The 27,081-nt window shown below is 41.4% G+C and overlaps 1 protein-coding gene across 4 annotated transcripts in view; it reads left to right on the forward strand.

Moving 5' to 3' along the window:
* Ss18 (SS18 subunit of BAF chromatin remodeling complex) overlaps positions 1-23,178 on the forward strand; it is a 61,889-nt gene extending 38,711 nt beyond the window's left edge. The window contains exons 6-11 of one of the 4 annotated variants that reach the window (XM_021639922.2): positions 10,073-10,240; positions 10,854-10,958; positions 14,000-14,092; positions 14,857-14,979; positions 17,474-17,607; positions 21,509-23,178. In XM_021639922.2, coding sequence (XP_021495597.1) covers positions 10,073-10,240; positions 10,854-10,958; positions 14,000-14,092; positions 14,857-14,979; positions 17,474-17,607; positions 21,509-21,535 — 650 coding nt within the window. In that variant the 3' untranslated portion in view covers positions 21,536-23,178. The remainder of the gene's footprint in view (positions 1-10,072; positions 10,241-10,853; positions 10,959-13,999; positions 14,093-14,856; positions 14,980-17,473; positions 17,608-21,508) is intronic. The other 3 variants (XM_021639923.2, XM_060377651.1, XM_021639924.2) reach the window with 3 other exon arrangements.
* The last annotated feature ends 3,903 nt before the right edge of the window (positions 23,179-27,081 follow it).

Consider the following 27,081-nt stretch of genomic DNA (forward strand, 5'->3'; position numbering starts at 1 on the left):
AGTTGTCCTGGAGCTCTGGCTCTTAAACATTATTGTGTTGAGAAAGGGATGCTTTTAAAGACGGATTCCCATCATGTAGTCAAGGCTGGCCTGAACCGGTGGGAATGCTGCCTCAGCCTCGCCTGTGCTGGGATTGCAAGCATAAGCCCCAGCACTGACTGTTTCATGCTTGTCTTGAGTAGAGGGCTGTGGCCCTGTTGATTTGTTTTGGGGATTAAAGACAGTCTGTCTTAAGTGTGTAGTGAGTTGCAGTTGTGCTCTTTAGAAAACAACATTGAGTTGACGCTGCCTTGAGTCGTTTTGCGTTTAGAAATTAAATTGCTCAATCTGCCTCTTCAAGCTTGTTTGCCTTTTGCACATTTTATTTTGAGTTCTGTGCTGTTGAATTATTTCATAATGCTGGTCACTGGGTAAACCCGCGTTTTGTTTCATGCTAGAAAACTGGGGCGTACAGTATGCCCCAGACTGGTTATTTTCACGTGCTGGGGCACTTCTGACGACTTCTGAGGACTTTTCCTGTGTTTGAGGCAGGGGGCGTCCTTCTGAAGGATTTGCTTTCTTTTGGGTGTTGAGGGGTTGCCTCTGCACCTCTGCTTAGCTGGAGGGCACCCCATTTTATTGCTAGCCTTAGTGAAGCTGTACCATGTTTCTCTTTTAAGTATCCTGTAAATAATAACTAAAAGCCAGTAAGTGGCGCTCTGTTCTGCTAATTGCTATGTTAAAGCATCTGGCACACTGCCACCTTAAAGCTGTTTCACAGACAAAATGTAGTGAGCCTCGAATTTCATGATTAAAAAAATCAGATCACTGAAAGGCACTCAGATAAAGGAAGTGTTAAAATTACTCATGATGAAATATTATAATTTCAGAACACTAATACAGTCATAATTTTGATTAGGGTGCTCCAGTCATCTGGAGCCTCTTGGATCTAGCAAGTTTCACTAAAAATTTTTGTTGTTGTTTTATCATAAGTAGTTTTTTTAGTAAAAATAAACTATATATTTTACCTTTTTTTTCCATTCAGACTTAAAAACATGGCAGAGATTAGAGGACAGTACGTTGCAAATAGTTCTTTTTTAGAAAGCTTGAAAAATTCTAAAACATGAAAGGGAACGTTTACATTTTCACCTCTTAAAATTTTCTCACAGGAGCCAAAGTCCTGGGTCCAGTCTCTGGTACTGCCCTGCTCCCAAGTCTCAAATTTAATAATTGTTGTTTTATGGGTTTTTGTTTTGTTTGCATTAAAAATGGCAAAAATCCTTGGACAAGCGCCATAGTTTCATGTTTATCTTTGTATCAAAAAACACTAGATAAATGTTTAAAAGTACTTCCTGCTGTTTTCTCTTGGGGGTTGTTTGTTGTTTTGCTTTGTTAATATTTATTTTATGTGTGTGAGTGTTTGCCTGCCTGGATGCCTGTGCAGCATGCCCGTGCCTGCTGCCTCTGGAGATCAGAAGAGGGCATCCCCTGCAGCTGGAACTAATGGACAGTTGTGAGTTAGCACGTGGACGCTGGGAACCAAATCCAGGTTCTCTGGAAGAACCACCTCTAGCCCCTGTATGTTCACTTTGAGATAGTGTTTCGCTGTGTACTCCAGGCTGCCTTTAACGTAAATTCCTCTTTCCTCAGCCTGGTAAATTCTGGGGTTGCAGCCATGCGCTACTGTTTTCTATTAATGGGTATTAAGGGGGTTTTTGAGTCATGGAAACTAAATATTAAACTTATGTTTTTGGGTCAGGAACGTAACTCACTTGTAGAATACGCGCTCTGTACATGCAACACACATGCATTTGAGAAAAGGGAAGGAATGAAGTTTCTTGTCAAGTGACTGATAACAATGGAAAAATAACAACTCAGTTTTGAAAAGAAGCGTTATTGAATGACATTGTATCATTTACTCATATATTTGTAATGTTTAATGATATTTTTACAAACTGTTATAGTTTTCTTTTTGGGGCTGTACCCCACAGTTGTAGACATACAGCATAATTCTACCACCAGGCTACACCTCACCACCCCCTCCCCCAAGTGGCAGTGGTTTTCTGAACAAGAGCACTGCAGGAGAGTCTAAATGCATTCATTCTAGTGTCTTTTCAGCTCATCTCCCTCCCAGTTCCCTTTGTAAACTGCAGTAAGAGTTCTGCTGCCCCTCCTGTATTTCTCTACTTTGAGTGTGAATCTTTCCTTTTGTAATTTTACTGGTTCATATGAAATAAATCTAATGTGTAGATATTTTACTCATCTTCATCTTTCAGCTTGTTAAAGAAATAGAGAACTAGTCTTAGCTTATACACTGCTGCTTATCTGCTTAGGCCACACAGTACTGCAAGGGTTTGTGTTAGGATTGTGGAATGTTTTTGGACTTTTAATTCTCTTTTAAAAAATTGAAATTACTTTTGTAAGTGAGCACATAAGGTGCTGTATCCACTATGGTGTTGTCACATCTGTGTTTCAGTACATTGTTCTCACTTGTCCACCTGCCTGGCTGTGCCCAGACCCTCTGACTGGCCCCCCCTTTGCTTTCCTGGCGCAAGTGTTGCGGCCCTCTCTTTCCCTGAAGGATTTTGAGCTCTCTTTCACTGTCCCCTTCCTACTTGGACCTCATGAGTAAAATCTGGTTTTAAATAGTTTGTGAAAAAGTTAACACAAAAGTTAAAAATAACAAAATCACAAAACCTTGTTGCTAAAGTATGTCATTGTAAAGAGCTGCACAAAGCTGGGTGCAGAGCCGGGCAGAGGCTGAGCCGCTGCTCACTAGAACCTAGGGGTGTGAGGCAGCCTGAGCCACATAGCAGAACTCCATTAAAATGCAGACCCCATGATACTGACTTAGTATATGGCAGTAAATTTGTGGTTAAATTGAACGTTAGCAGCAGCTGGCTTGAGACGCTGTTGAACAGCTTGTGTGTGATAGCACTGTAATCGGTGTCCACTCTTTGAAAAAAAAAATAGTTTTTTTAAAACTCAGTTACTGGGCTGGAGAGATGGCTCAGAGGTTAAGTACACTGGCTGTTCTTCCAAAGGTCCTGGGTTCAATTCCCAGCATCCACATGGTGGTTCATAACCATCCGTAGTGAGATCTGGTGTCCTCTTCTGGTGTGCATGCACACAGGCAGGCAGAATGCTGTCTAAATAATAAATCTTAAAAAAAAACCAATAAACAAAAACAAACTTGTGTCTTAAAAAAAAACAACAACTCAGTTACTGAGCTATCATTTTATCAGAAAAGTCTCCTCTGAGCTCTCTTTGAGCAGATTTTAGTGTGGCACAGCTCACAGCCCAGCATACGCTTCCCCGCACTGTTGCTGTTGCCCTCGTCCAGGTGAAGGTCTTCAGCCATCATGTGGAGCCTTAACTGTGAGAGCAGTGTCAGGCCTACAAGGCCTGCACGCAGAGGTGCCGCAGGGCTGAGAGCGAAGGGGCAGGGAGCGCATCTGCTCTGTGCCCCACCCTTACTGCAGAGAACAGTGCTTGGGGTCATGGGCATCACTTAGAACTAAATGTCATGTCATAATCTGGAAAGGTGCTTAATAAAGCAAAAAATAAGCCAAATTAGAACAGAAACGCCTTCTGGAAATGGCCCACAATTACATTTGCTAGAAGCAGTATGCTACTCATTCAGAAACATTAATTGTAGCTTTCCTTATTTAATAGAGTTTTGTTCATTAAATGTCAGGTATAAAGTGCTTCACAAATTGTTGCTTTGTGCTAAACATGTGCTTCATGAGCTCCGTGTGCATAATTCTTTGGACTTAGATTCAAGTTTTGACCCTGGGGCTTTCTTTGAGAAGGAGAGTAAAAGTCTTTGTGATGACGTGAAGAGGGCACTGACTTCTCAAAGTGCTTTCGTAGCTGTAGAGATGGTTAAGAACACCTGTTGTTCTTGCAGGAGACCTGGGTTCGAGTCCCAGCACCACTACCATCAATAATTCCATTTCCAGGAAGTCTGGTGCATATATACAAGTGTTCAGGCAAAACACAAAAAACAAACTTATAAAAAGTGTCTTCTGACCTGCCCACCCCTGTCACTATAACTGTCACTGCTAATGATGATGACAAAAGATTAAGTGAAATGATTCCTGTAAAAGTTGATTCAGTAAGAATTTGCATAATTTATATGAAACTACTTGGTCAGTTTTTCTTTTTAGATGAACATTAAAAAATTGGCAGTGATTATTTTCAGCTATTTTTATTGCATCCATCCCATCTAGGTTTATTCCTGCTCACTAAGGCTCTCCTTGCTTCTGAGTCAAGAACAAGTCTGAGGCTTTTCCAACCCCCTTTAGGTTTTGTGACTTTTGGAAAAACACAGAACTCAGCTGAATGCCATTCTACATGTAGATATGTTAGATTACTGTCCCAAGGCACAGATCTACACCAAGAAGAGGAAGAATGCATAGGCAGCATCCAGAAGGGGGACTGGGGATGATGTTCCTGTTGTCTTCTCTCTGAGCATCAGGGGGCATCACATGGCACAGCTGTGAGAAAATACATACACAGTATACCTGAGCCTCGGCCTCCCGTGGCTGGATTTGATTACTAGATTGCCTCCATGATTAATCTACCAGTGATGACTCCTGCTCTATGACTCTAAACTCAACCCATATTAGGAACTGTAGGCCCTCCAATTAGAAATTGAACCGACGATTATATTATATGGGATTATAGGGAACCATTTCCAGTACTGGCCTCACTACTATGAAATTATGGGGGCAGATTGCAAATCGTGATTCATTCACTAAAGTTCGAGCATAAAAAATTAGCAAACAAAAGAATTATTTGAAGCATTCCATGGGAATGTGTTGTTTGTAACTAGTGTTTTGAGTGATTGAATTATGATTCTGTGCTTCCTCACCATCAAGACTGGTAAGTCTTAAGACTATTGCTGATACCATGGTTGCTGTGATAAAGGGTTTGAGGTCTGTTACAGCCTTTCCCTTGTAATTCAGATCAGATATTTTAGGATAAAGTAGTTTCTAATTATAAAAGTTAACCTCTGTTTAATATGAGAACTCTGGGAGATATAAGAAGCATAGAACATGAACTAGGAGTCACCTCCAGACTTAATATATGTCTTAAATTATTCCATAGCATATAGGTACAGTAGAATATACTTTTGCCATTCATAGATATCTCAGCAGTTTTTGTTGCATAACTTTATATTTTCCTCTATATCCTTTGTTCATGACAGTCAGATGCTGTGTTTTGCTTCAGCCACACTGTGGTTGATTGACTGGCGAGTTAGCTATATGTCCTTCTGCCCTAACAGATGAGAAACCAGCGTCCTTTTCTGTGGTCATGTCATCTGTCAGCTGCTGTTTTTTGAAATTGTAAAATAATTACACATTTCTCCCTTCCCTCTACCGCCTCCAAACCCTCCCATACCATCCCCGTTTCTTTGTCACCCAGTCTGTAGCTCCAGCTTGTTAGGTAGCTGAAGATGACCTTTGATTCTAGATCCTTCTGCCTGTACCGCTTAAGTGCTGGGATTACAGGCCTGCATCATTGTGCCTGGCTTATGTAATGCTGGGGATCCAGACTGGTGCTTTCTGAAAGCGAGGCAAGGAGTGTACCAGCTGCGCTATATCCCTAACCCAAGCTACGTATTCTGATGTCCATCCCCATGGCTGTGTTCTTAGGTAGACAGGCTTCTTTCACAACAGCTCGTAACTGTGCCACACACATCCAGAGTTTTTGGGATTCAGTCAACAACAGATGTTTACCAATGAATGTCTTTATGAGTCACTGTGGTGCCTAGTTCAAACTGTAGGTAAGTTTTTAAGGTGATGCTAACTGAAATATACCCTAGCTTTGTTGCTAGATTAATCCACAACACACCCATTTTATTTTCAGTTACCAGGAAACAAAATCCATAATCTAGTTCTTAGACTAGTTTGTGAAGATGCCTGCGAGGCCCATGAGGAAACCAGCTTTTCTCACCTCACTGCTATTGACAGTTTTGAGGCTGTAGCTAATTCCCTGTTGTGGCAACTATGCAGTGTTAGTAAAGAATTGTTTAGCTGTGTGTCTGTCCTCTACTCACAGGCAGCAGTAGTGTCTCTTACCTCCAAAAATGTCTCCAAATTTTCTGAAGACAGTTAATATAAGTAATATAAGTTAATATAAGTAATGGTCTGGACAGATGCTTTGTGTCTGAAGGTGCAGTGGGTGTGTGTGTGTGTGCACGTATGAAGAATGTCCTTTAAATAACACCATTTAAGATTCCTCACAAATTAATGGACTGTTAGCCGCTGTAAGTTCTTTTTGGTCTGTAAGTCCCTGAGATGATAGTGACAATAACAGTCACATCTGCCCGTCACTTGGCTCCTAGCCTTGGCACTGGTACAAAATAAGAAACACTCAAATTTGCTTCTTGACAGCATTCTCCTGGAGATAAGGATTCCAGTGACATGAAGTGTAGCAGTTTGGGGCTATTTTTTTCCATGGGTTCAGTGTAGAATTGCCCTTGTGGACTGTGTAGTAAGTTATAAAATTCAAAATGGAATAATGTGGCAATGGTGAATATTTGTTTTATGTCCTTTGCAAAATTCATGAAAAATAAATCCTAGGTTAATAAGTTATGATACATCTTTGTGTGTGTCTTATCATACTTTGTAGTATATCTGATATGAAAATGATTTATGTAAAAACAAGGAATATTTGTGAAGAATGTTTGCTATTATTTGCAGAAATGATTATCTGTAATAGATTCATTTTACAAGCCCCTTTACTCTGTAGTATGTGCATTCTTAGAATTGGTAGCCTTTGCAATTTAGCTGCTTTGTTTCTATCAGTGTGTTAAGGAAAACAGTATGTGTCCTAGACAATTAGGGTTGGGGTTTTAAACTCTTCCCGTGGACCAGCCTTCAGCGGTGGTGCAGAAGTGCCTGGTCTACACAGTGCCACCCTGTCCCAGTCACTCTGATTTTAGACTGATCCTGAATGATGTTAGGGTCCTGGAGGGAAGTAACAGAGAATAAAGGGAGGTGATGATTGAGCTCTTTGTGATTGGAGTGGCTGGCAGTTCCAAGAGAAAGGGCTCAGATGGCACGGTCTTGCCCAGCTGTGGCTTGTACTGGAGTTTTCTTTCTCCTGGAAGAACTTTCAAGTGAGACAGCATTTTGTTGTGATAGATTTTTGTGGGTTGCCCTTCCCTGGCTATTACTGTCTCATGTTTGGCTGCAGTTTACAGATGTGGTCTAACACATTGTTACTTCTAAGCTAGGAGTTCTTTGGACACTTTTTTATAATAAAAATAAGGCAAAGCTTTCATTTCTTGAAAATGAAATTCTACCTAGTCAGGTTGACAATAAAATTATGAGCAATAGCATTATAAATACCTTATCATATAGGAAATAAAGGTTTTAAGTTAATGAGTAGAACGGTGGTTAAGAACACTTGCTCTTCCAGAGGACCGTGGTTCAGTTCCCAGCACCCATATAGCAGCTCACAACTGTCTGTAACTCCAGTTGCAAGGGATGCAATGCCGTCTTTGGACTCCAGGCATGTACGTGGTGCACATCCATACATGCAGGCACAACACTCAAACACACAAATTTAAAAAATGATATTTTGCAGTAAATTCAGTGAAATTTATGAGTGTTTCATTACTTCATGTGGCAGCATTTGCTCTGGCTCTGTGAACTTTGCTGACTGCTACTTTTGAGAAGTGCAAGTGAAAGAAGGACAGAAGGAGGTGTGCACTTTGAACTTGAGGCTTGTTCCATAGCTGTGCACTCATGCTGTCTGATCTTGGCCTCTGGGTTCCCTGCATGGCAGAGCGTTGTGGGAAATGCCTGTGAAAGCTTGAGTGGCACCTGTGGGGAGCCCAGTGCTCGCCTCCTCACCACTCTCACTGAGCTGTCTTCTTCCTACTGTGACAGAATCGTTTCCACATTGAGGGACCTAGAGTAAGCTTTGGAAAGCTCATATTTACAATAATAAAAATTGGAGAGAACAGAATTTGAAAAAAAGGACAGACAAAGGTAGTTAGGAAGAAGATAGCTCTGAAAAAGCATTTCTTTAGATGAAACAGTTGATCACATTGCTAAGGAGGTAAAGTTTTGGGTGCACGTTGTCCTGGAAAGTTAAAGGAGTCGGCTTGCTTAGATGTTTGTTTAGGTTATTAATGAGCCTTCGGCTCGCCTGAGTCCCCAGCTTTCTGGGCTTTGCTTTACTTTCTTCAGTCACCCCACGTTAGTAAAGGGAGTGCTATGTAAGTGGGCAAGATCTCTCTCTCTCTCTCTCTCTCTCTCTCTCTCTCTCTCTCTCTCTCTGTCTCTCCCTCTCCCTCTCCCCTCTCTTTCTCCCTCTCCCCTCTCCCTCTCCCCTCTCCCCTCTCCCCTCTCCCCTCTCCTCTCTCTTCTCCCAGGGCCAGCTTACACTGTTGGGCAGCGTCTCTCTGTCTCTCCCTCTCCCCTCTCCCCTCTCCCCTCTCCCCTCTCCCCTCTGCCCTCTGCCCTCTCCCCTCTCCCCTCTCCCCTCTCCCCTCTCCCCTCTCCCCTCTGCCCTCTCCCCTCTCTTTCTCCCTCTCCCCTCTCCCTCTCCCCTCTCCCCTCTCCCCTCTCCTCTCTCTTCTCCCAAGGCCAGCTTACACTGTTGGGCAGCGTCTCTCTGTCTCTCCCTCTCCCCTCTCCCCTCTCCCCTCTCCCTTCTCCCCTCTGCCCTCTCCCCTCTCCCCTCTCCCCTCTGCCCTCTCCCCTCTCCCCTCTCCCCTCTCCCCTCTCCCCTCTGCCCTCTGCCCTCTGCCCTCTCCCCTCTCCCCTCTCCCCTCTCCCCTCTCCCCTCTCCCCTCTCCCAGGGCCAGCTTACACTGTTGGGCAGCATGGGAGGAGAGGGCCACCACTGGTCACATGACAGGTCTTCACTGTGCGCTGTGGCAGTGGTGCTTTGCTTCCCCTGGGCTCTCACCCTGCAGATAGTGGAGATCTGTTTTCTGAGCCCATGCCATTTTAGTCCATTTCCTGGTAGTTTTTAGGATGGGGAGACGAGGAGCAGGTCAGAGGGTTTAGTTAGGAAGAAGTGCTGCAGTCTGAAGGCTGGATAGATGCTTCGGTTGTTCCCAGCACCCACATAGCAGCTCACGTGTCCACAACTCTAGATCAAGGGGGATCCAGTGCCCTCCTCTGCCTCCATGGGCATTCATGCACGCGGCACACAGACACACACATGCAGGTAAAACACCCATATACACAAAATTAAAAAAAATTGTTTTGAAAAGCACTGTGGTTCTTTGATTTCAAGTTTATAAAAGTTTGTCAAAGCTTTGGGAAAGGGAAAGGTTTTTTTTTTTGTTTTTTGTTTTTTGTTTTTTTTTTTTTAAATTTTTGTCCTAAAGTTAAAGTTTGATCTGATCTTATGTAGGTTTCTGCTTACCACTATTGAATAAATGTCTATTAAAAGGAATGAAAGGGAAGGGCCAGAGAGATAGCTCAGGGGTTAGAAGTGCTTGCTGCTCTTATGGAGGACCTGACGTCCGTGCCTAGCATTCACACTGGGCAGCTTATAGCACCTCTAACTCCTGCTCTGGGGAGTTGGTTGACCCCTTCCCGCCTCATTGTCTCCTGCATGCATGCGCTATGTGGCAGTCATGCACACTCACATGCATACAAATACAGAAATCTTTATCCTCCTCCTGCACGGAAGTGTGAAATGGAAATCCAGAAGGTGGTTCTTTTGTTGGTTTGGCTATTGGTTTGATCTGGAACATTTGAAGAGTATTTTCACAGCTTTTCTAATACTGCAGTAGGATGTTTTTGTCTATAGAGAGATGGTTAGATGATATGGTGTAGAAATGCATATGTTCAGGAAGAGGTTACTTATTGTCTCCATTTTGATTTTTTTAAGAGACTCTTCAGGTGAAGCTGGGGGCAACTAGCAGGACTTGGGATGTTTTCCTTCCTTGCAGATGAATTTGGGCTTGTGAGCTTTGTGCAAAGACTCATTTATACTTGATGCCAGTGTGTTTTGTTTGATGGAACATTTTGTGTATTACGGTGTGAGAAATGCTTGTCTCCAAAGATGATGGAATGTTGTGCTAGAATACCTGTGATGATGTTTTCCATGTCCTCAGGTCCCATGATGCATCAGCAGCCTCCTTCTCAGCAGTACAACATGCCACCTGGAGGTGGGCAGCATTACCAAGGACAGCAGCCCCCCATGGGAATGATGGGTCAAGTCAGCCAAGGCAATCACATGATGGGCCAGAGACAGATGCCTCCCTATAGACCTCCGCAGCAGGGTGAGAGGCCGTTTGGAAAATTCCTTGCTTAATGGAAATAACTGTAATTGAAAGGCTTTCAATTTTAATGAACTTTTTATCTAGGTAAATCCAGGGCTTTTTCCCCTAATATCCCCAAAGGTAGCAGGGTTTAGGGTACAGAGGGTCATGAGGTATACAGGAGTTTCCCAGCACACAGCTGCTTTTTGTCTGTTGTTTTCTAGGAAACTACTACGTCATAAAAGTTTTCTATCAAAATTTACAACAGAAAATGCCCCACCCCCAGAAGCTACTAAATATATAACCAGTAACAGGCCAGTTGAGAGTGCTCTGGCACTAAAGTAAAAAGAAGTCAGTTTCCAGCAGCTTCAGCCTCTTCTTAAGGGGTTGTTTTTCTGAGTTTGTATTGTTTGATATTATGTGTATGGTTTTATATTAATTTTGTAAATGTGACTTGTGAACCTGCTGTGTGTGTATTATATGTGGAAATAATTAAAAGTATCAGACATGCCAGAGCATTGGAGGGGAGTCTGCAGCTGAGAAAGTAGATCTCTCATAACATCAGCTTAGAAAGAGCATCTTTGGGAACATAGAGGACAAATGATTTACATCTTGACTGGTTGTGGTTTTTCAGGCCCACCACAGCAATACTCAGGCCAGGAAGACTATTATGGGGACCAATACAGTCATGGTGGACAAGGTCCTCCAGAAGGCATGAACCAGCAATATTACCCTGATGGTAATCTCTCCTAATGTTACCCCTCCCGTTTTCTATCCCTGCCCAGTATTAATGTAGAAGGCATTTCACAACTTTTCCATGAGGGTGAAGAAGCTACCAACTTGTTTCTTCGTTTAGAAACATTTGGGTATCGTAGAGAGCCAACAGTAAGAGTGTTTGTAATTAATTCAAGGTGTATTTGTATAGTCACCGTTAGTACCATCAGGAGTGGCATTCCATCACTATAGTCTTTTATCATGTGAAAGAGGATCCTCTTATGTTTAGGATTGGTCATTTGAACCCAAAACAAATGGTACTGGTTTCTTCTCCTCCTCCTCCTTTAAATCTTTAAAGAGATTTAATTCACATGCTATAAAGTTGACCCATTGGTTTGCTTTTCTACATTCTGTATAAAGAACATGGCTCTGTAGAAGAGTATATGAATATTGCATTCTTGTGGAAGAACTGTGTCTTATATGTTTGCTTTTGAGAAAAGTTGTGTCCAAAGTATAGCATTAGATAGGCACTGAATCGTACTGAAGAAACAAGACTTGTATTTTTAGTTTAGTGACTTCCCCTGCCTCCTTTAAATGGGAGGGTGAGTTGTGAGGTGTTGACTCTACTGAGGTGCAACATGCTTAGAAAGTACATATGATAGTGTAGACACACAAGTAGATTTTAATATGCCTATTAAGAGTTTTTTGTTTGAAGATTTTTTATTTTAATGTGGAACAAAAATTAGAGCACATAGAAGTGTTAAAGTAATAGGTAATATTAATAGGTAAAAAGTAAGATTACATAGTAATTTGCCTTATATTGAAATGGTTTGCCAAAATATTTGTCTATATCATAAAATCTTTTGTTATTTTTAATGTAAATTATATGGCAAAGAAACCTGAGGCTAATATTAGGGCCCCTTGGCTAGAAAGGAATATGTATAAATCGGCAAGAAGATGGAGTTTGGTGTGGTACAAAAGGTGTTTCACCTGCTGCTTCTTACCTGTGTCTGAAGCATAAAGGTGTGTCTGCAGAAGACACTGACTGTCACCACAGCGGTGCTGATGAAACACAGCAGGCCGGTCCTCTTGAGCCTTACACACAACAAACGGGTGTTAATAATGGTGGCATGTTTCAGTAATTCTGATTAGAATTCTGAATTTTTATCTCAGGATTTTTTTTTTTTTTTGGCACAAATAGAATATTGTTTTTTTTTCCCTTTCCTTATTTCTCTGTAGATATATTAAGTAATTTTTTAAATTTAGAAACATTAGTAAGACAGTATGCTTACAAAAAATTAAAAGGTGATATCTATGTGGTAAACATAAGTAATCAGAGAATAAATGATCTTTCAAGACTTTCAAGTACATCCTAAGCAATTGTGTTGAACTTGATGAGGTTTTGGCCCTGATATTTTCTGATATGTGAAAATTTATCTTATTTTAAACCTTTCTATTCATAGTAGACACATTATTTTTGTAAATATTAAAACTTAGTTATTATAATTACTTGTGCTAGTATGTTCTTAATTTAAATGTTACCATGTTTTTACAGGTGTGTATAGTATATCTTGACATGTATAGAGTATTCTGTTTATATCAACAGTCATGTTTTCTTAGTCATATTAGTCTCTTCTCATGTCCAGACAAGCATGCCCATGCTACAGGACAGGATGGGTTTCCTGTCAAGGACCAGGCAGGGAACACTGTGGTCTTTGGGCCCTGTAGTCTTGCTCTCAAAGTGTAAACTCTTAATGACAGCAAGAGAATAGTTGCAGGCTGTGCTTAAGTGATTGAGCGTGATTGGATCACAGTTGAACTTTTATCTCTAGCAGGCCACTGGCCCTGGTATGCTGGTTGAGCACATCTTGCCAACTCTTAAAGTAGCTTGGGGACTTTCATACTAATGCAGTGGTGGTAATATTTATTTGTAACTATAGTCCTTTCTCCTAATTAGGCATTCTCCGAACATTAGTACCGTGTTTTAACAACTGAAAACTTAGTTTCTACATTTTTCTAAAGTAAAACTTTAAAGAATGAGAAACTAGTCTAGATTACAGTGAAAGTTACTGTGTCATAAAACTTCAGGTGTTCTCCAACTCAGAAAATATGAATTTTGTGAACTTTTATGTACAAGATACTCTAGAAATATTTCTAAAGATGTTTAAAATGATAGCATTAACAAATACATTTTTAACTGGGCATGGTGGTGCAAGAATTTAATCCCAGGACTCAGGGAGGCAGAGGCAGGTGGAGTTCTGTGAGTTTGAAGCTAGCCTGGTCTACAAAGCAAGTCTAGGACAGCCAAGGCTACACAAAGAAACCCTGTCTTGAAAAACGAGAGATTGGGGGAAAAATACATCTTTACTTGGACTGCACAGGCAGGTGGATCTATGAGTTCAAGGCCAGCCTGCTCTACATAGTGAATTCCAGAAAAGCTAGGATGAGAGACCATATCTTTAAAAATATATATTTATATTTATATATATGTGTATATATGTGTGTATATACACATATACGCATCTGAAAATACTGTGAAACACTTGTACTTGATGCAGTAAAATGTTAGAGTGTTAAAATCTCACCTCAGCTTTTTTTCCAGGGAAAAACCTAAGTACCTCATATATTTTGTGTTGTTTATAGCATATGCTGTGGCAACTGTGACCAGCATAACAGGGGTTTGATAATTTGCATCCTTTGTTCATTCTGATTTGACTTGAATTTCTCACATGTGAGACGCCTAAATGTTCTCAATTTTCTTTTTTAAAATAGAATTTAAGGGTTTTTTTTGCCCTCAGTGAGGATGATCAAAGTTAAGAGAACGAGTGTAACATTTCTAAAACTACTGCTCTTTGCTCTGAAAAATGTGCACGTTATCTTACTGTGAAAGCATCCACATTGGTAAATACTTGCTAATGCAATTAAAACTATTTTTATGTATTTCCATTTCTATTTCTTTTTTTTTTTTTTTTTTACTTTTCTTCATTTTTATCTTAAAGTTTAATTGTAGGGTTTTCACTCAGTGGCCATTAACGTTTCTTCCTGTCTCTTGTCGAATTGATGTAGGTCATAATGATTACGGTTATCAGCAACCGTCGTATCCTGAACAAGGCTACGATAGGCCTTATGAGGAATCCTCACAACATTACTACGAAGGAGGTATCTATATACCTTCACACACACACACATGCACATCCCTCCTACAGGAATGGCAGCTCTTGCCTAGGACGGTGTCTTCCCCTGCAGAGCTCTTGTAGAGTGCCAGGTGCTGGCTGTCTGAAAGTTACAGGCCTTCAAAACAACCTTACAAATACTTAGAATGTGTAACCACAGTGTGTCATTTCTAACAGCAGTAAAAAGACTAAAACATTTAAAATGCTTTTTTGCTTCGTGGAAATTTCCTCTTTGACCATAAATCCATTGACCCCATTTCCCTCCACCCCGTGTGTGTGTGTGTGTGTGTGTGTGTGTGTGTGTGTGTGTGTGTGTGTATGCGAATGCATGTAGGTACATGTACATATGTTTATTTACATCTCAGCATAGTGCCTGTAGGGAACAGCTTGCTGATCTTGTGTAGCTAGTGTGTGCTCCGTAGCTGTCTTTAATTTTGTCTTTTTTATTTTGTTTAGCATAGTCATGATCTTAGGACTGTGATGCTCCAGTAACTGCAATGCTCATAATGGCAGAGGCGCTGAAAGAGCTGCAGTTCAACCTTGCACAGTTGGCTTTAACTGCAGTTTGTTTGGCCGAAATCCTTCTGTTTGGTTTGAGTTTTTCTTTGTTTTGTTAACTTTTTAAAAATCAGTATGGCATTCCATTTTGTTCTTGTATTGTTGGCTGTGCATCTTAGAGGGGAAACCCAAAAACGTTCATGAGGCAGACTTCTCAGTGCTTTGTTCTCCTCTTCTCCATCTCTTCTGTAGGAAACTCGCAGTACGGCCAACAGCAAGATGCTTATCAAGGACCACCGCCACAGCAGGGGTACCCACCCCAACAACAGCAGTACCCAGGGCAGCAGGGCTACCCAGGGCAGCAGCAGGGCTACGGTGAGAGTGTCTTTATCCTGCTTTTTGACCACAAGGATGATTGTTTGAATATGCTTGTAACTTTTATTTTAAATTTTAAGCATAGAGACAGTACATGGAACACAGTGTACGTGTAGAAGTCAGGATGACTCAAGAGTCTCTTTTTTCCACCATGTGTGTCCTGGAAACTGAATTTGGCTTATCAGGTTTGGTGCCAGGAGCCTTTAGCCACTGCATCAGATCCCCGGCAGCCAGCTGAAGAGTGCACATCTGTAGTCGCAGCACTGGAGAGACAGAGGCAGGAGGATCCCTAGGCTCTCTGGCCAGCTAGTTTTACCCAGTGAATCAGCCAGTGAGAGTCTATCTCAAAACATGAAGCAGACATTTAGCATGAGCACACACATATGTGTGAACACACACCTTAAACACAGACACGTACATATAGGTGTTCCCCTTAGGTGAACTAATAAACTGTCCTGAAGAAACTACAGGCTAGAGGTGGTTTCTTGTTTAATGGTAATGTGACAATTTCAAACAAGGAGAATGAATTTCTAGGTCTGTTTGGCATGTATGAGCAGGAAGTAGCTTTGTATGAGCTTAGACCAATGGAAATTAGATATACAAGTGACTGTCCCTATGAAAAAATGTACACTTCTTAGGGCAGAAGGAAAGATCATTCAGAATGCATAAAGGCAATGTTTGTCGTTCTCATTAAAAGCACTGCTAAGGGAGTGTGTTTGCTGAATTGGTACATCATACACAGTTTAGGAGAAAGTACAGCCGCGTTTCCTGTGAAATATTCATAGTGCGTGTGCTTCCTCTGCGCAGGGTACACATGGCCCTGGATTTAGTCCCTAGTACTTTCAACACCAAAAGCTGATTACAACCTCTGGCTCTCAATCATTTTATTTGGTCACCCGTCCATGCATCTAGTCTTACACATGGGCTACTTCCACCAGCTGCACGGCACTTGCCTGTCAGTATGGAGGCACAGATGCTCTCTTTCTCATGAGCAGTTACTTTGGACCATTGGTGTAAGTATGTCTATCTTCTGGCACCACCTTTGTCTGTCTGTGGTGAGAAGTAAGAACCCAAGCAGAAGATGAGATTCTCTTGTCCCCTCAACATGTGCATTTCCACTTTCTCTGATGTGTCATCATGTCTTTTCCCAAGGAGAAGGCTAGATACAGATGATGAGAAATAGTTGATCGATTTCTTCTGTTCCTGAAGACCTTTCTTGCCTTTTGTAAATGGAACTCCCTTTCATGACTTTGATATGTCAAATAAATTTCTGTTTTAGTTGCTTGAAAACAAGTTTGATGCCACTAAATGAGCTAAATATACTGACTTGAAAAAGAAAAACCATTGTCACTGGGAAAAGACAAAGTTTCTCCTTAAGTTGTTTTGTTGAATAATAAGAATCCTAAAGGAAAACTTCCCATTGTGCCACTTGTCAAACTTTCTTCTAATTTGAAATGCAATAATTGAATAATCTGGGAAAATTTATTTGGATTTGAAAATTGTCTATTCTCTTCTGAGGTTCTCTGCAGTCACTGTTGTTACGGTAGTTTTAAGTGGCTGTGGGGAAGACGTTGAAGTGTCCAGGCCGTCGGCCATCCACTGTAGAGCTCGCTCTTCCCAGGGGTCACTAGTTGAGTTTGTGAAGCAGCACACTTACTTAGCAGACGGAGTCAGTCCCTCCCCGTGGGGCAGTTCAAGTGTTAGCAATGCTTGATGCTCAGAGTGTAATTTCTTCCTAAGCTTTATTAAGTTGTATTTTGTGGGGTGACTGTTTAGCCTGTATGTAAGTGTGTGTACCACATGTGTGCCTGGTGTTCTAGGAGGTCAGAAGAGGGCATGGATCCCAGGAACTGGCATTAGAGATGGCAGCGAGCTGCCGTAGGGGTGATGGGAAACAAACCTGAGTCCTTTGCAAGAGCAGACAGTGCTCTAAACTTCTGCTCCATATCTCAGAGTGTAACTTTTCAATCCCCTTTTTGCACATACAGCTTTTTGAGTCATTCTTTTTTTTTCTTTTTTTTAATACTGTGGAGATAAGTTTATTGATGGTACTATAACCAAAAAATTATCTTGATTATTTCAAATGTAAATTTAGTGACACAGTTAGAAATGTCATTGATTCCCCAACTTTATTCAGAAATTGTCATTTGGACCTGCCTCTTGGTTATACTAGCTAACTCAAGGATGAATGCAGAGATGAACTTTGCTAGTATTGCAGAGTTACTCTGTCCTGAGGCTGTCTTACCAACTTCCAGTGTGTACACTTAGCACAGTCATTTCATTGAAGCAGTAGTCCATTTTTGTTATTTTTTTTTTCACTTTTACTGCAACTGTTAAATTTATTTCACAGCTCACTCTGGGAACACCAAGGTGCTTAGCTGCCCTTTTTAGTTTAGATACAAGGATGTAGTAACATCTCATTTGAAATCCTTGCTGAAATTGTGAAGACTTTCTAGCTTTACCTGAGTGTTTGTTGCTGCTAACTCTCTTGCAGGACCTTCCCAGGGTGGTCCAGGCCCTCAGTATCCTAATTATCCTCAGGGTCAAGGTCAGCAATATGGGGGCTATAGACCTACACAGCCAGGACCACCCCAGCAACCCCAGCAGAGGCCTTACGGGTACGACCAGGTATGTCATCTATCAACTGTGGAATCACCACATTGTTCTTCATCTCTGTGGACTTTTGTTGTTTGTTTGTTTGTTTGTTTGACTGACTTCTTAATCAGGATTTTACTGTGTTGCCCAAATGGTTTGGAACTCATGATCCACGAGCCTCAGCATGGGTCATCCCACACAGCCCCTTTCTGTTGTTTGCTAGTCACTACCCACTCCAAATAGTACTTTAAAATACTTTAGAATGCCAGCACAGTTCAGTAACCGTTGCCCTTACTTCTGACAGCTTGAAGTAAGACACCAGCTCCTTGTCCTTGGGCACACTGGCCATCAGTGCCGCTCTGGTGTCCCCATGTTTGTTAAGAGTGCCCCTGAGCTGTGCGCTCCTCCGCCCCCAGCGCAGCTCACCTGCCACACTCTACCTTTGCTGTTGGGTCTCTTTCCATTCATCTTCCCTGCTTAGTCTTTCCTCTTGTTTGGAATTGCCGAGTGTTTTCTCTACCCTGAGATTTCAAGTGTTGAAATGTATCTTATCCTAAGATACGATTCCCTGAAACCTGGTAGTATTCACCTGGGTTTTTCTCTTTAATCAAAGCCTTTAGACTTTCAACGTGTGCCATGGGCACTTAATGAGTGCTGTCCTCGTTCTTGCTCTGACTCGCAGGAATGATTTATTGGCCATGGGATGTGTCAGGTTTGTGCAGTGGATTTTCAGTGAGGACATTTTGATATATTCACCACTTGAAGGTACCAAAATGAGTTTTGAACATGGAACTGTGTGTAGTTTGTAAATTAGGGATCTGAGGCTAGTGTAGGCAGTGTTACAATTTGAAGAGCAGCCCAGATGCTGCATTAACCAGCATTAGTTAATAGAAGAAGTTTCCTGCCCTGTCAGACCTGCAGCCCCCTGCACCTACACCTGCAGTAAAGTAAAGGCAAGAGCACAAGAGACCTACACAAAAGCACAAGAGAAGGATGTGAGTACATAAGCCCTGCCCACTGCTAAGCAGGGTGGAGTAGGAGGAGAGGGCAGAAACTAGGTTTTACTTTTTTTTTTTTTTTTTTTTGGTCTTATTTTGTATGGGTGCTTTGCCTAAATGCATGTCTACGCACTCTGTGTTTACAATGTATGTAAAGGTCAGAAGAGCACACTAGGTTCCCTGGACCTGGAGTTAGCAGTGGCGGGGTCGGGAGGGGGGCTGAGGTGTGGGTGCCGGGAATTGAGCCAGGTCCTCCGGAAGAGCAGCCGGTACTCTAACTGCTGAGCCATCTCTCTCTTTATTTCTGGAGAGACAATGTAAAAGGTGAGACTCTGATCACCCGCCTGTCGTCCTTGCATGCTGTACAGGTAAGACAGACAGGTGGATGCTGAGGGCTTGTAGAGCAGCTCTCTGTAGCTTCCTGCTTCAGGCATTTGGCGCATGCTCCTTTTTCTCCCTTAGAGGTCCTTAGTGTCTCTCTTCTGCTTCTCTGCCTTTGCAGCTCTTCTGCATCAGAGTCCATCTGAGTTGCTGGATAGAGAGCTTAGGTGTTAGGTGTGTCATTGAGCCGTCCAGCTTTACACTTCATCCTACACACGGCACCTGCTCATCTCATGCTTTTTTAGTTTGTGTGTGCTGTGTATTCGTGTGTGTTCATACAGTGACCGAGGCAGGCTTTCATTTGAACACAGAGCATACCAGCACCTCTGTTCTAGCTAGCCAGCTTGCTGTAGGAGGATCCTTTGTGCCTCTAGAGTTCCGGGGTTACAGGAGGGCTGCCATGCCCATCCAGCCTCCGGTCTGTTTATTCTTAGGGGTAGGTTGTCAGGCAGCTTCTGTAGTTGAGGCAGACACCTTTACGGTGGGGGAATTGAGAGCAAACACTCTTCGGGTGCTCTTGGGTTCTCATCTCTGTAACCAGTCCCTGGGGCTGACAACCTTGAATCATCAACACATACACCCTTTGTTTTTGTTTTCTTAGGTTGAACATTGAGTCAAGCAACAAATCTCATTAACTTTTACTTCAAAATATATCTAGTAGCTATTTAATTTTCAAAACCTTCTCTTCCTCAAGCTAGCACTACAGCTGTCACCCATTTGGTCCCTGGGTCTGCTCTTCCTGGCTTAACTGATTCTGCTCTGTCCTGTGTAGAGGCTTTTCTCCACATGGGACCTGGGACGATCTTTTCCTAACAGTAGCGAAGTTCTGACACCTTGCCTTAGTGGAGCCTTCAGTCGTGAGAAGGTTTAAGAGTTACCCTTGTATTGGGCCCCAGAGAGGAAAGAGCCGACCACTTTCCAGTTCCCTGCCGTAGGGCTCAGCACTGTGTATGTGCAGCCTGAGATGCTGGCCTCCATACTCTTCCTCAGTCACACTGGCCTCTCGCTCTTTCTGATGGGCCTCAGGCCACCTCAGAACCGTCTCCTTCCTTCTGCCTGCAGTCCCTCTACCTGGCTTTGTTGGGAGGCTTCACTATTGTAGTAGTGAAGGCCCACCGTTGGGTTATTTGGTCTTCCTTTCTGTATCTTGAAAAAGCAAGGGATAGTGAGTGATGTCTGTAATCTGAGCCCCGGGGAGATTGAGCACAGTGGCTCATTAGTTCATCCTCTGGTACATGGTGAGTTCAAGACCAGCCTGGGCCATATGAGACTGTCTCAGAAAACACAAACAAAATCTCTTTCTTGTGGCTTAATTTACATGTAACAACTGCACATTTAAATTGTACAGTTTAATGGAGTCATCAACAAAACCAAAATAATGAAGTATCCGTCAGGCTCCAAGGTTTCTGTGCCACTGTTAAAACCCCTGATGGTATCCACCCTCCCCCTAGACAGCCACTGATAGGCTTCCTGTCGGCGTGTAAGAGGAGAGAGTAGTTCATGCTACCTGACTTCTTTGTTTACATATTTTAAATTTGTGTGTGTTGTTACATTCACTTGTGCGTACACGCTCACACGTGCACACTAGCACCATGGCACACGTGTGGAGATGAGAGGACGCTTGCAGCAGTCACTCTCTCCTTCCAACACTGCGTCCTGACCTCGGGTCTTCAGGCCTCGGTAGCCAGCTGCTGACCGCCCTCAGGCCCCTTTGCAGGGAGTTGTGTACGGTGTGCTTCGGTCATTAGCGCCTCACTTCACACATGCACGGGGAGTACTCCCCACCGTATAATTAACCAGTAGCTAACTCATTTTGAGACTAGCTTTCACCATATCTTGGCCTCAAACGTCTAGCCTGAAGCAATCCTCTTTGGCCTCCATGGTGGCTTGGACAACAGGCATATACCATGGCCCCCTGCTCCCTGTGAAAACCTTTTCTCATGGCCTCTCTTGTTAGGATCAGAATAGATACGAGGTAAGGATTAATATAGATAGTCCTTGTTGGAAAGGAAATCGTGATGTAGAGATATAGCGTATCCTTTCTCAGCTCATGGGTAAAGAAACTGAGTCTTAAAGAGAAGGCATAAAGGTAGCAGCAGGGTTAGCCTGAATTCACTGTTGGGCTTAGGCTCCGTCACAGTGGAACAGTGGCTGTTACCAGTGTTAATCATTTAAAAATGTTCTGATGTCTAGTTATGTATATGCACGTGGGTCTGTGTGTGTGTTTCTCACGGAACCTACATTTCTTTTTTATTACACTGGCCATTAATTAATAAACTCTTGAGATTTACCTACTCTCTCGGCCACCCCCAACCCAACTCAAGGGTTACAGGTGTGCTACTAGGTCCAGCTTTGAAGTAGTAATCCTTCAAGTAATGTAGAATTTAAGAACCATATGTAGTTGAATATAATACCAGGAAAGTTAGAGTGGTAATATGTAAATATTTGTACTTATCCTGATATGATGACACTACAAATTACATTTGTAATTTTCTGTGTTAAATTAACTTAGGTTAAGCTGTTATGTAATTCTGTTTCTTAATTTTATCTTTCAGGGACAATATGGAAATTACCAGCAGTGAAAACGTCCTTACATTCCAATAGCCAGTATCTGTTAGCAGCCATATTGTCACAACTTCTGCACTGCGGACACCTCCCTGTGGAGACTCCCTCCATTCCACCTAGTTTTTGGAAAAATCTTCGCCTAAGTGGCTGCTTCATCAGCAAGCAGCCTTGTGGTTTAGTTTGTAAAGGCTTTAGTAGCTACCGTATACACCCGATTTCACATTTCTACTCTAGATGGCAACATTGGACAGAAAATGCATTGACATAAGTAATTTGCAGCGATTTCGGAACTGTGTTCCAAATGGACTGTCAAAGACTGAAAGGTGTGAACAGTGCTGTCTGTTCACGAAGGTTGAGGGGGTTTCATACTTTTCCAGATTATTTTGTAAGGGGAAGGGGGGAAATGTACACTTTTTACAGCAGCAATATTTTGTATATTATGTTTATTTCATGTGATGAATATGCAAGTCGGTACACTACACACTGGGCAGAATCAGAAATCCTGTTACTGTGGAGTGTGGCAGAGGCTGGTGGTTGCGGTGCTCTGTGAAGACACGGGTGAGGGAGGACAAAAGCGCACATGTCCACTGTCAGTGCTTAGAGGAAATTCGCTTCTCTTACCTACCAGCTTAGCAAGGGCGCTGTGACACAGTTTTTAAGTACAAAGACATTTTTTTTAAAGCCTTCCAGTTTTGTGCGTTAAAACCCTTTTTGTAAAGATGATTTATAATACTGTTTTCCAGTGTAAGGCAATAATTGTGTTCCATCTGTGAGCTCTGGCAGGTTGGTGTAAATGAAGCGGGAATCCTCTCAAAGCAGCAATAACTGAAAAGGAGAAAGCCTTCGTTTTCACCTCGTTTGAGCAATCAGGGAGCTTACTGAGTCCAGTCAACACGTTGTCAACCGCGGCAAAGAGGAGTCAGTGTCGATCTGCTAGTATTATTTTTTAACATTAGCATCATTGGTTCATGGAGAGTTGTGTTTTAACTTTCTTAATTGGAAATAAGTAAAGGGGCACCTTTGTGTTCCCGTCTTCATCTTAGTTACTATAACAGCAAAAAGCTATATGATGGCCATTTCTGATTTAGATTGAGAGCCTAGCGGTTGTATTTTACGGTTCCTTGTTTTTCAGCACAACATACTTAATCATTATTTGAGACAGATTGTTTTAGCTAAATTTGGGTATATTGCACTGGGCAAGAAAGCATGCACTGAGAGATTTCTAAACATCTATTTAAGCATACTTTAAAAACATCTAGCCCAAAGGTAAGTTGCTGTGTCCTCACAGCTGTCTGTGTCCAGGGAATATGACAGTATAACACATTCTTTGTAAATGAATTCGTTTATGCCACTTCTAACTAGAAACAGCACAGAAGGAGAGCCGTAAATTCAAAAAAGCAAAGCATACTGCTCTCAACATACTGTAATCAAAGGAGGGTTTCAATGTGTCTGTATGAGAGAGTGTGTGTTTTTAAGGTCAGAATATAGGGTGTTCTTCAACTTGTTCAGTAGAAAACAGGCGTAAGTGTGAACAGATGAGGTCAGGCAGCCTCCGACTGCAGTGCTTGCAGCCTGGGCCAGGCTCCCGGCCACCGTGTGCTTCGTTGCTATTTAAAACTGTATCAACTCTAACAGAAGAATAAATTATTTGTGATTTTAATTTTCTCATTTGTTTCTTTAAATTAGATCTCTTTGACTCGTATTGTTTTGTCTGGAGACTGTACTCTGGGTTTTTATGTAAGTTAGTCCAGCACAAATAGACGATATTTGTAATCTAGGACTTGATCAAAATTCTCTTGCCATGCCCAAGTTAATTAGAATTAACTGTTCAGTAATCAGCGTGCTGTGTAGGCTGTTTGTTGCAGAATTCCTTCTCTGAAAATGAAGTCCATGAGGCTATAATCAAGATGACTGAATTAGATAAATGAGTTGAGGAGACAAAATTGTGCCGATCCCAACCTGGTGGAGATACGTTATCTCATTTGAAATGAGCTCAACTGACATTAAGAAATAATTTGTCTTGCCAACCCATCTTCTGTTGTCTTAGTCTCCTTTAATGGAAACTAAAATTGCAATTTTAATAAGCAGAATTTCCTCCAGGACTTTCTTCCTGGAGACTGGTGCATTTGCAAGGTTTAATTGTTTTATAACAGTCGTATTTCGTAAAAGTTTTTAATTGGTGGTGACAAAGATTACCTTACTCCTTTGGTGCTTCTGAGAACAATAACCTCACCAGTAGCTTTTCTACCAAAGTTGACATTTTCATATAGGAAAAAAAAAGTAAAAAATTTATTTTTTTCAAGTGAATTATAATATTACATTATCCCATAAAATCCAAGAAGTAAAATCCTAACAAGAATAACATGGCTGTTGATAAACTCCGCAGAATAGTCAAGGTGCGCTGATTCCATTGTGAGCGACATTAGCATCATTCTGCAGCTTCATTTCAAACCAGAGCACAGAGAGTGGGGACCTGTGCTCTCCCCCGCATCACCCACTCATTTGCTTAGCGTGGGAGCTGCTCTTCTCTGTCTGTACCACTTCTCACAAGCAGAGACGAGCACTGTTAGCTCATAAATATTTCAGTAAGAACCTGATGATTTTCGTTTTTACAAAATGCCTTGGACTTTGAGGACTCTTCTCCTGAAATTCTGTTTTCGCTAGTAAACTTCAGTAAGATCAACATTTCAGAATCTGCATTTAGACTGCTGTTTTTTCTTTTACATCAAAAGATTAACAAGTAAATTACTTAAAAGTGAACATTTTACCTAACTTTATCCCATGAAAGATAGTAATTATTAAAGATCTGGTAGAGTTTTTCTACTTGAGTTTTGACATATAGTAAACGTATATAACTATATTCTCATTTTTGACGAGAGAATTGTGCTTTATTGTTTTGTAACGTTTTCCTTTTTTTTTAAACCTAGGATGCTCCTTTCTGAGTTGCCTTTTAGTTTTTTTTACAGTTTTCATCAATTATCCAGAAGAGTTCTTTGTACGTTTGGGCACTTTATGTATACTCCACTTCTCATGTGCTAGCTTCATGTGTATGTTGGTCTTTTGTCTTTTTGCTGTCTTACAAATCTTTTTATCTGCTGCTTTAAGAATTTTTGATTGTGATATCTTTCACTGTACTAAATGTTTGCTGTAGAAAAAAGTATCTTGCACTCTCCCTAACTTGGAAATTTGTATAAATATTATTTCTATTTGCTTTCATTTTAAAATTTTACTTTACTTGCTATGAATTAGGGCATTAACTTTGTGTGTGTGTGTGTGTGTATCCAACTAGTTAATTTATTAAGTAATTTTCTTACAGTGATTGGAGATGCCATTTTATTGCTTTTGTAAAGCAATTATATATAAGGTCTGTTAAATGTTCCATTTCAGTGACTAAATAGAACTACTTAATTGCCACAAAGGTAAATTGTTCTTTTCATATATATATATGTATATATATATATTAGATAAAAAGTTATTTGTAGCCGGGCATGGTGGTGCACACCTCTAATCCCAGCACTCAGGGAGGCAGAGGCAGGTGGATCTCTGTGAGTTGGAGGCCAGCTTGGTTCACAAAGTGAGTCCAGAACTGCCAGGCTAGACAGAGAAACCCTGTCTCGAAAAAAAAAAAAAAGAAAAGTTATTTGTAAATTCACTAGCTTCCTAACAGTAAGAATCATTCAGATATTTTATATAATCTAGAACATGTTAATTTATCATTTGTTGAAACTTAGAAACTCTTTGATTTTTTTTCCATACCCTGCTAATTAATTATCTTTATAGAGGCCTCAGAGTACCTCTATTGGCTTACTAAAAAAAAAAAAATTAAGAAATCAATAGAAAATCTTTTTTATTATTTATTAGTTCTAGTCTCAGAAGAAGATGATGCAATATAATTTCCATTAGTTCAGTAGCATCCAGTAAGCAGGGAGAAGGGAATATTTTACGTATATACACATTTTTATATAAACACAGTGTATATGTGCCTGTATTGTAAGTGAGCATGTTTTTTGTTTTTTGTTTTTTTTTTTTTGTATCTGTGAGCAAAAATATTTTCTTTTTAATGTTTTGGGGCTAGACAGATGCCTCAACAGGAGCGCTTGCTGCTCTTCCAGAGGATGCAAGTTTGATTCCCATGTCATGTGGCTCACAATCACCTGTGTATAACTCCCCATTCGAGGGACCCGACATCTTCTGGCCTCAGTGAACCACTATGCATGGGACAGCCTCTCATACAGACATACACACAGGTGCGTAAGATCAAACTTTGAAAATTATAGCATTGTCCCGACAAGCTCCATAATTGGAGAATGTTGGTGATTGTGATGGCTTTACAAAGCTAGCGTCATTTGGGAAGAGGGACTCTCAGAGGAGAAGCTGCGCTATAAGATTGACCTGGCAGCAAGTCCAGTGTGCATTCTGTTAAGTGGTTGTGGGTGGTGCCGCCCTTGGGCTGGTGCTGTTGGCTGCTGGATCCTGGCCTGACAGAGTGGGTGGAGCCCCTGAGTGCTTCTAAGCTTGTCCTGCGCTCTGTCACGTGAGTGGGATGCCTTGATTCATAGATTTGCCCAATTTAAAGAATGCTGATAACACATACTAATTAGTTATAGAATTTTTGATAACTGTATATAAACTTCATGAACAGCAGCCTGCTTTATTTATTTGGTGGAGTTCTGTGTGAGATCTCAAAACCTGTGACATTTTTCGCTTTTATTTTGGCTTCTGCTACACTCTTACTTTCTTCCAAATCTTTGCTGTTATGAACTGTTGGCTTCTCCTGTCAATGTGTGCACTTTGTAGCTCATGTGTCAACTTTTTTAAGAAGGGGGATTATTCACATTTAAATTTATAGCTAGATAGGGTACTTAAGGTCTATAAAAAGTTGTAAAGTTGAGGCAGAAAGAGTTTCAAGCAAGTTTTGGCTATATAGCCTCGGAGGGGAAATGAACTTAATAGTGGAAAAATACTTTTGAGGTAATGTAATTTAAGACTTAAAGTTGACCAAAATATTTGTGTAGTTCTCCAATACTTTACCTTCTTCCCTATCCTTAGAACTATACTAAAGAATGCTGTCAGTGCTCAGTAAACTAAGAGAAGGAAAGTGTGGTGGGAACATTCCTTTCAGTCCTAATATCACTCCGCAAACACATACCCTGTCCTGCCTGCTAATTTCAGTCTTCCTTTCCCTCCCAAGATCTTGCTTCACAGCAAGCTTTTCGTACTTGAGGCTCTCCACGTTAGTGCTCAGTCCTCATCCCCACATAAACACAGCCATTTTGAAAACATGAACTGATATTAATTACCCCCTTGGCACCAAAAGTCAGGATTTCCTGATGCGGCACGCTAATGTAGAATGCATTAGTGCCAGCGCTGGCTCCGAGGGGTAATACTCTCTAAATAAACACAGCGATGTTTTTCTGTATTCACGACTCTCAGGCTCTTCTCTGAGTCATTCATCCTCTTCACAAACACCACCCCCTAAAAAGCTTTTGGAGTTTTAGTAAGCTATGACCGGGTTTTCATAAAAGGGAATCAAATTCAGGCAGCACATCAGAAGCGCTTAACT

Source organism: Meriones unguiculatus, chromosome 2 (assembly GCF_030254825.1).
Source record: "Meriones unguiculatus strain TT.TT164.6M chromosome 2, Bangor_MerUng_6.1, whole genome shotgun sequence".
NCBI lineage: Eukaryota > Metazoa > Chordata > Mammalia > Rodentia > Muridae > Meriones > Meriones unguiculatus.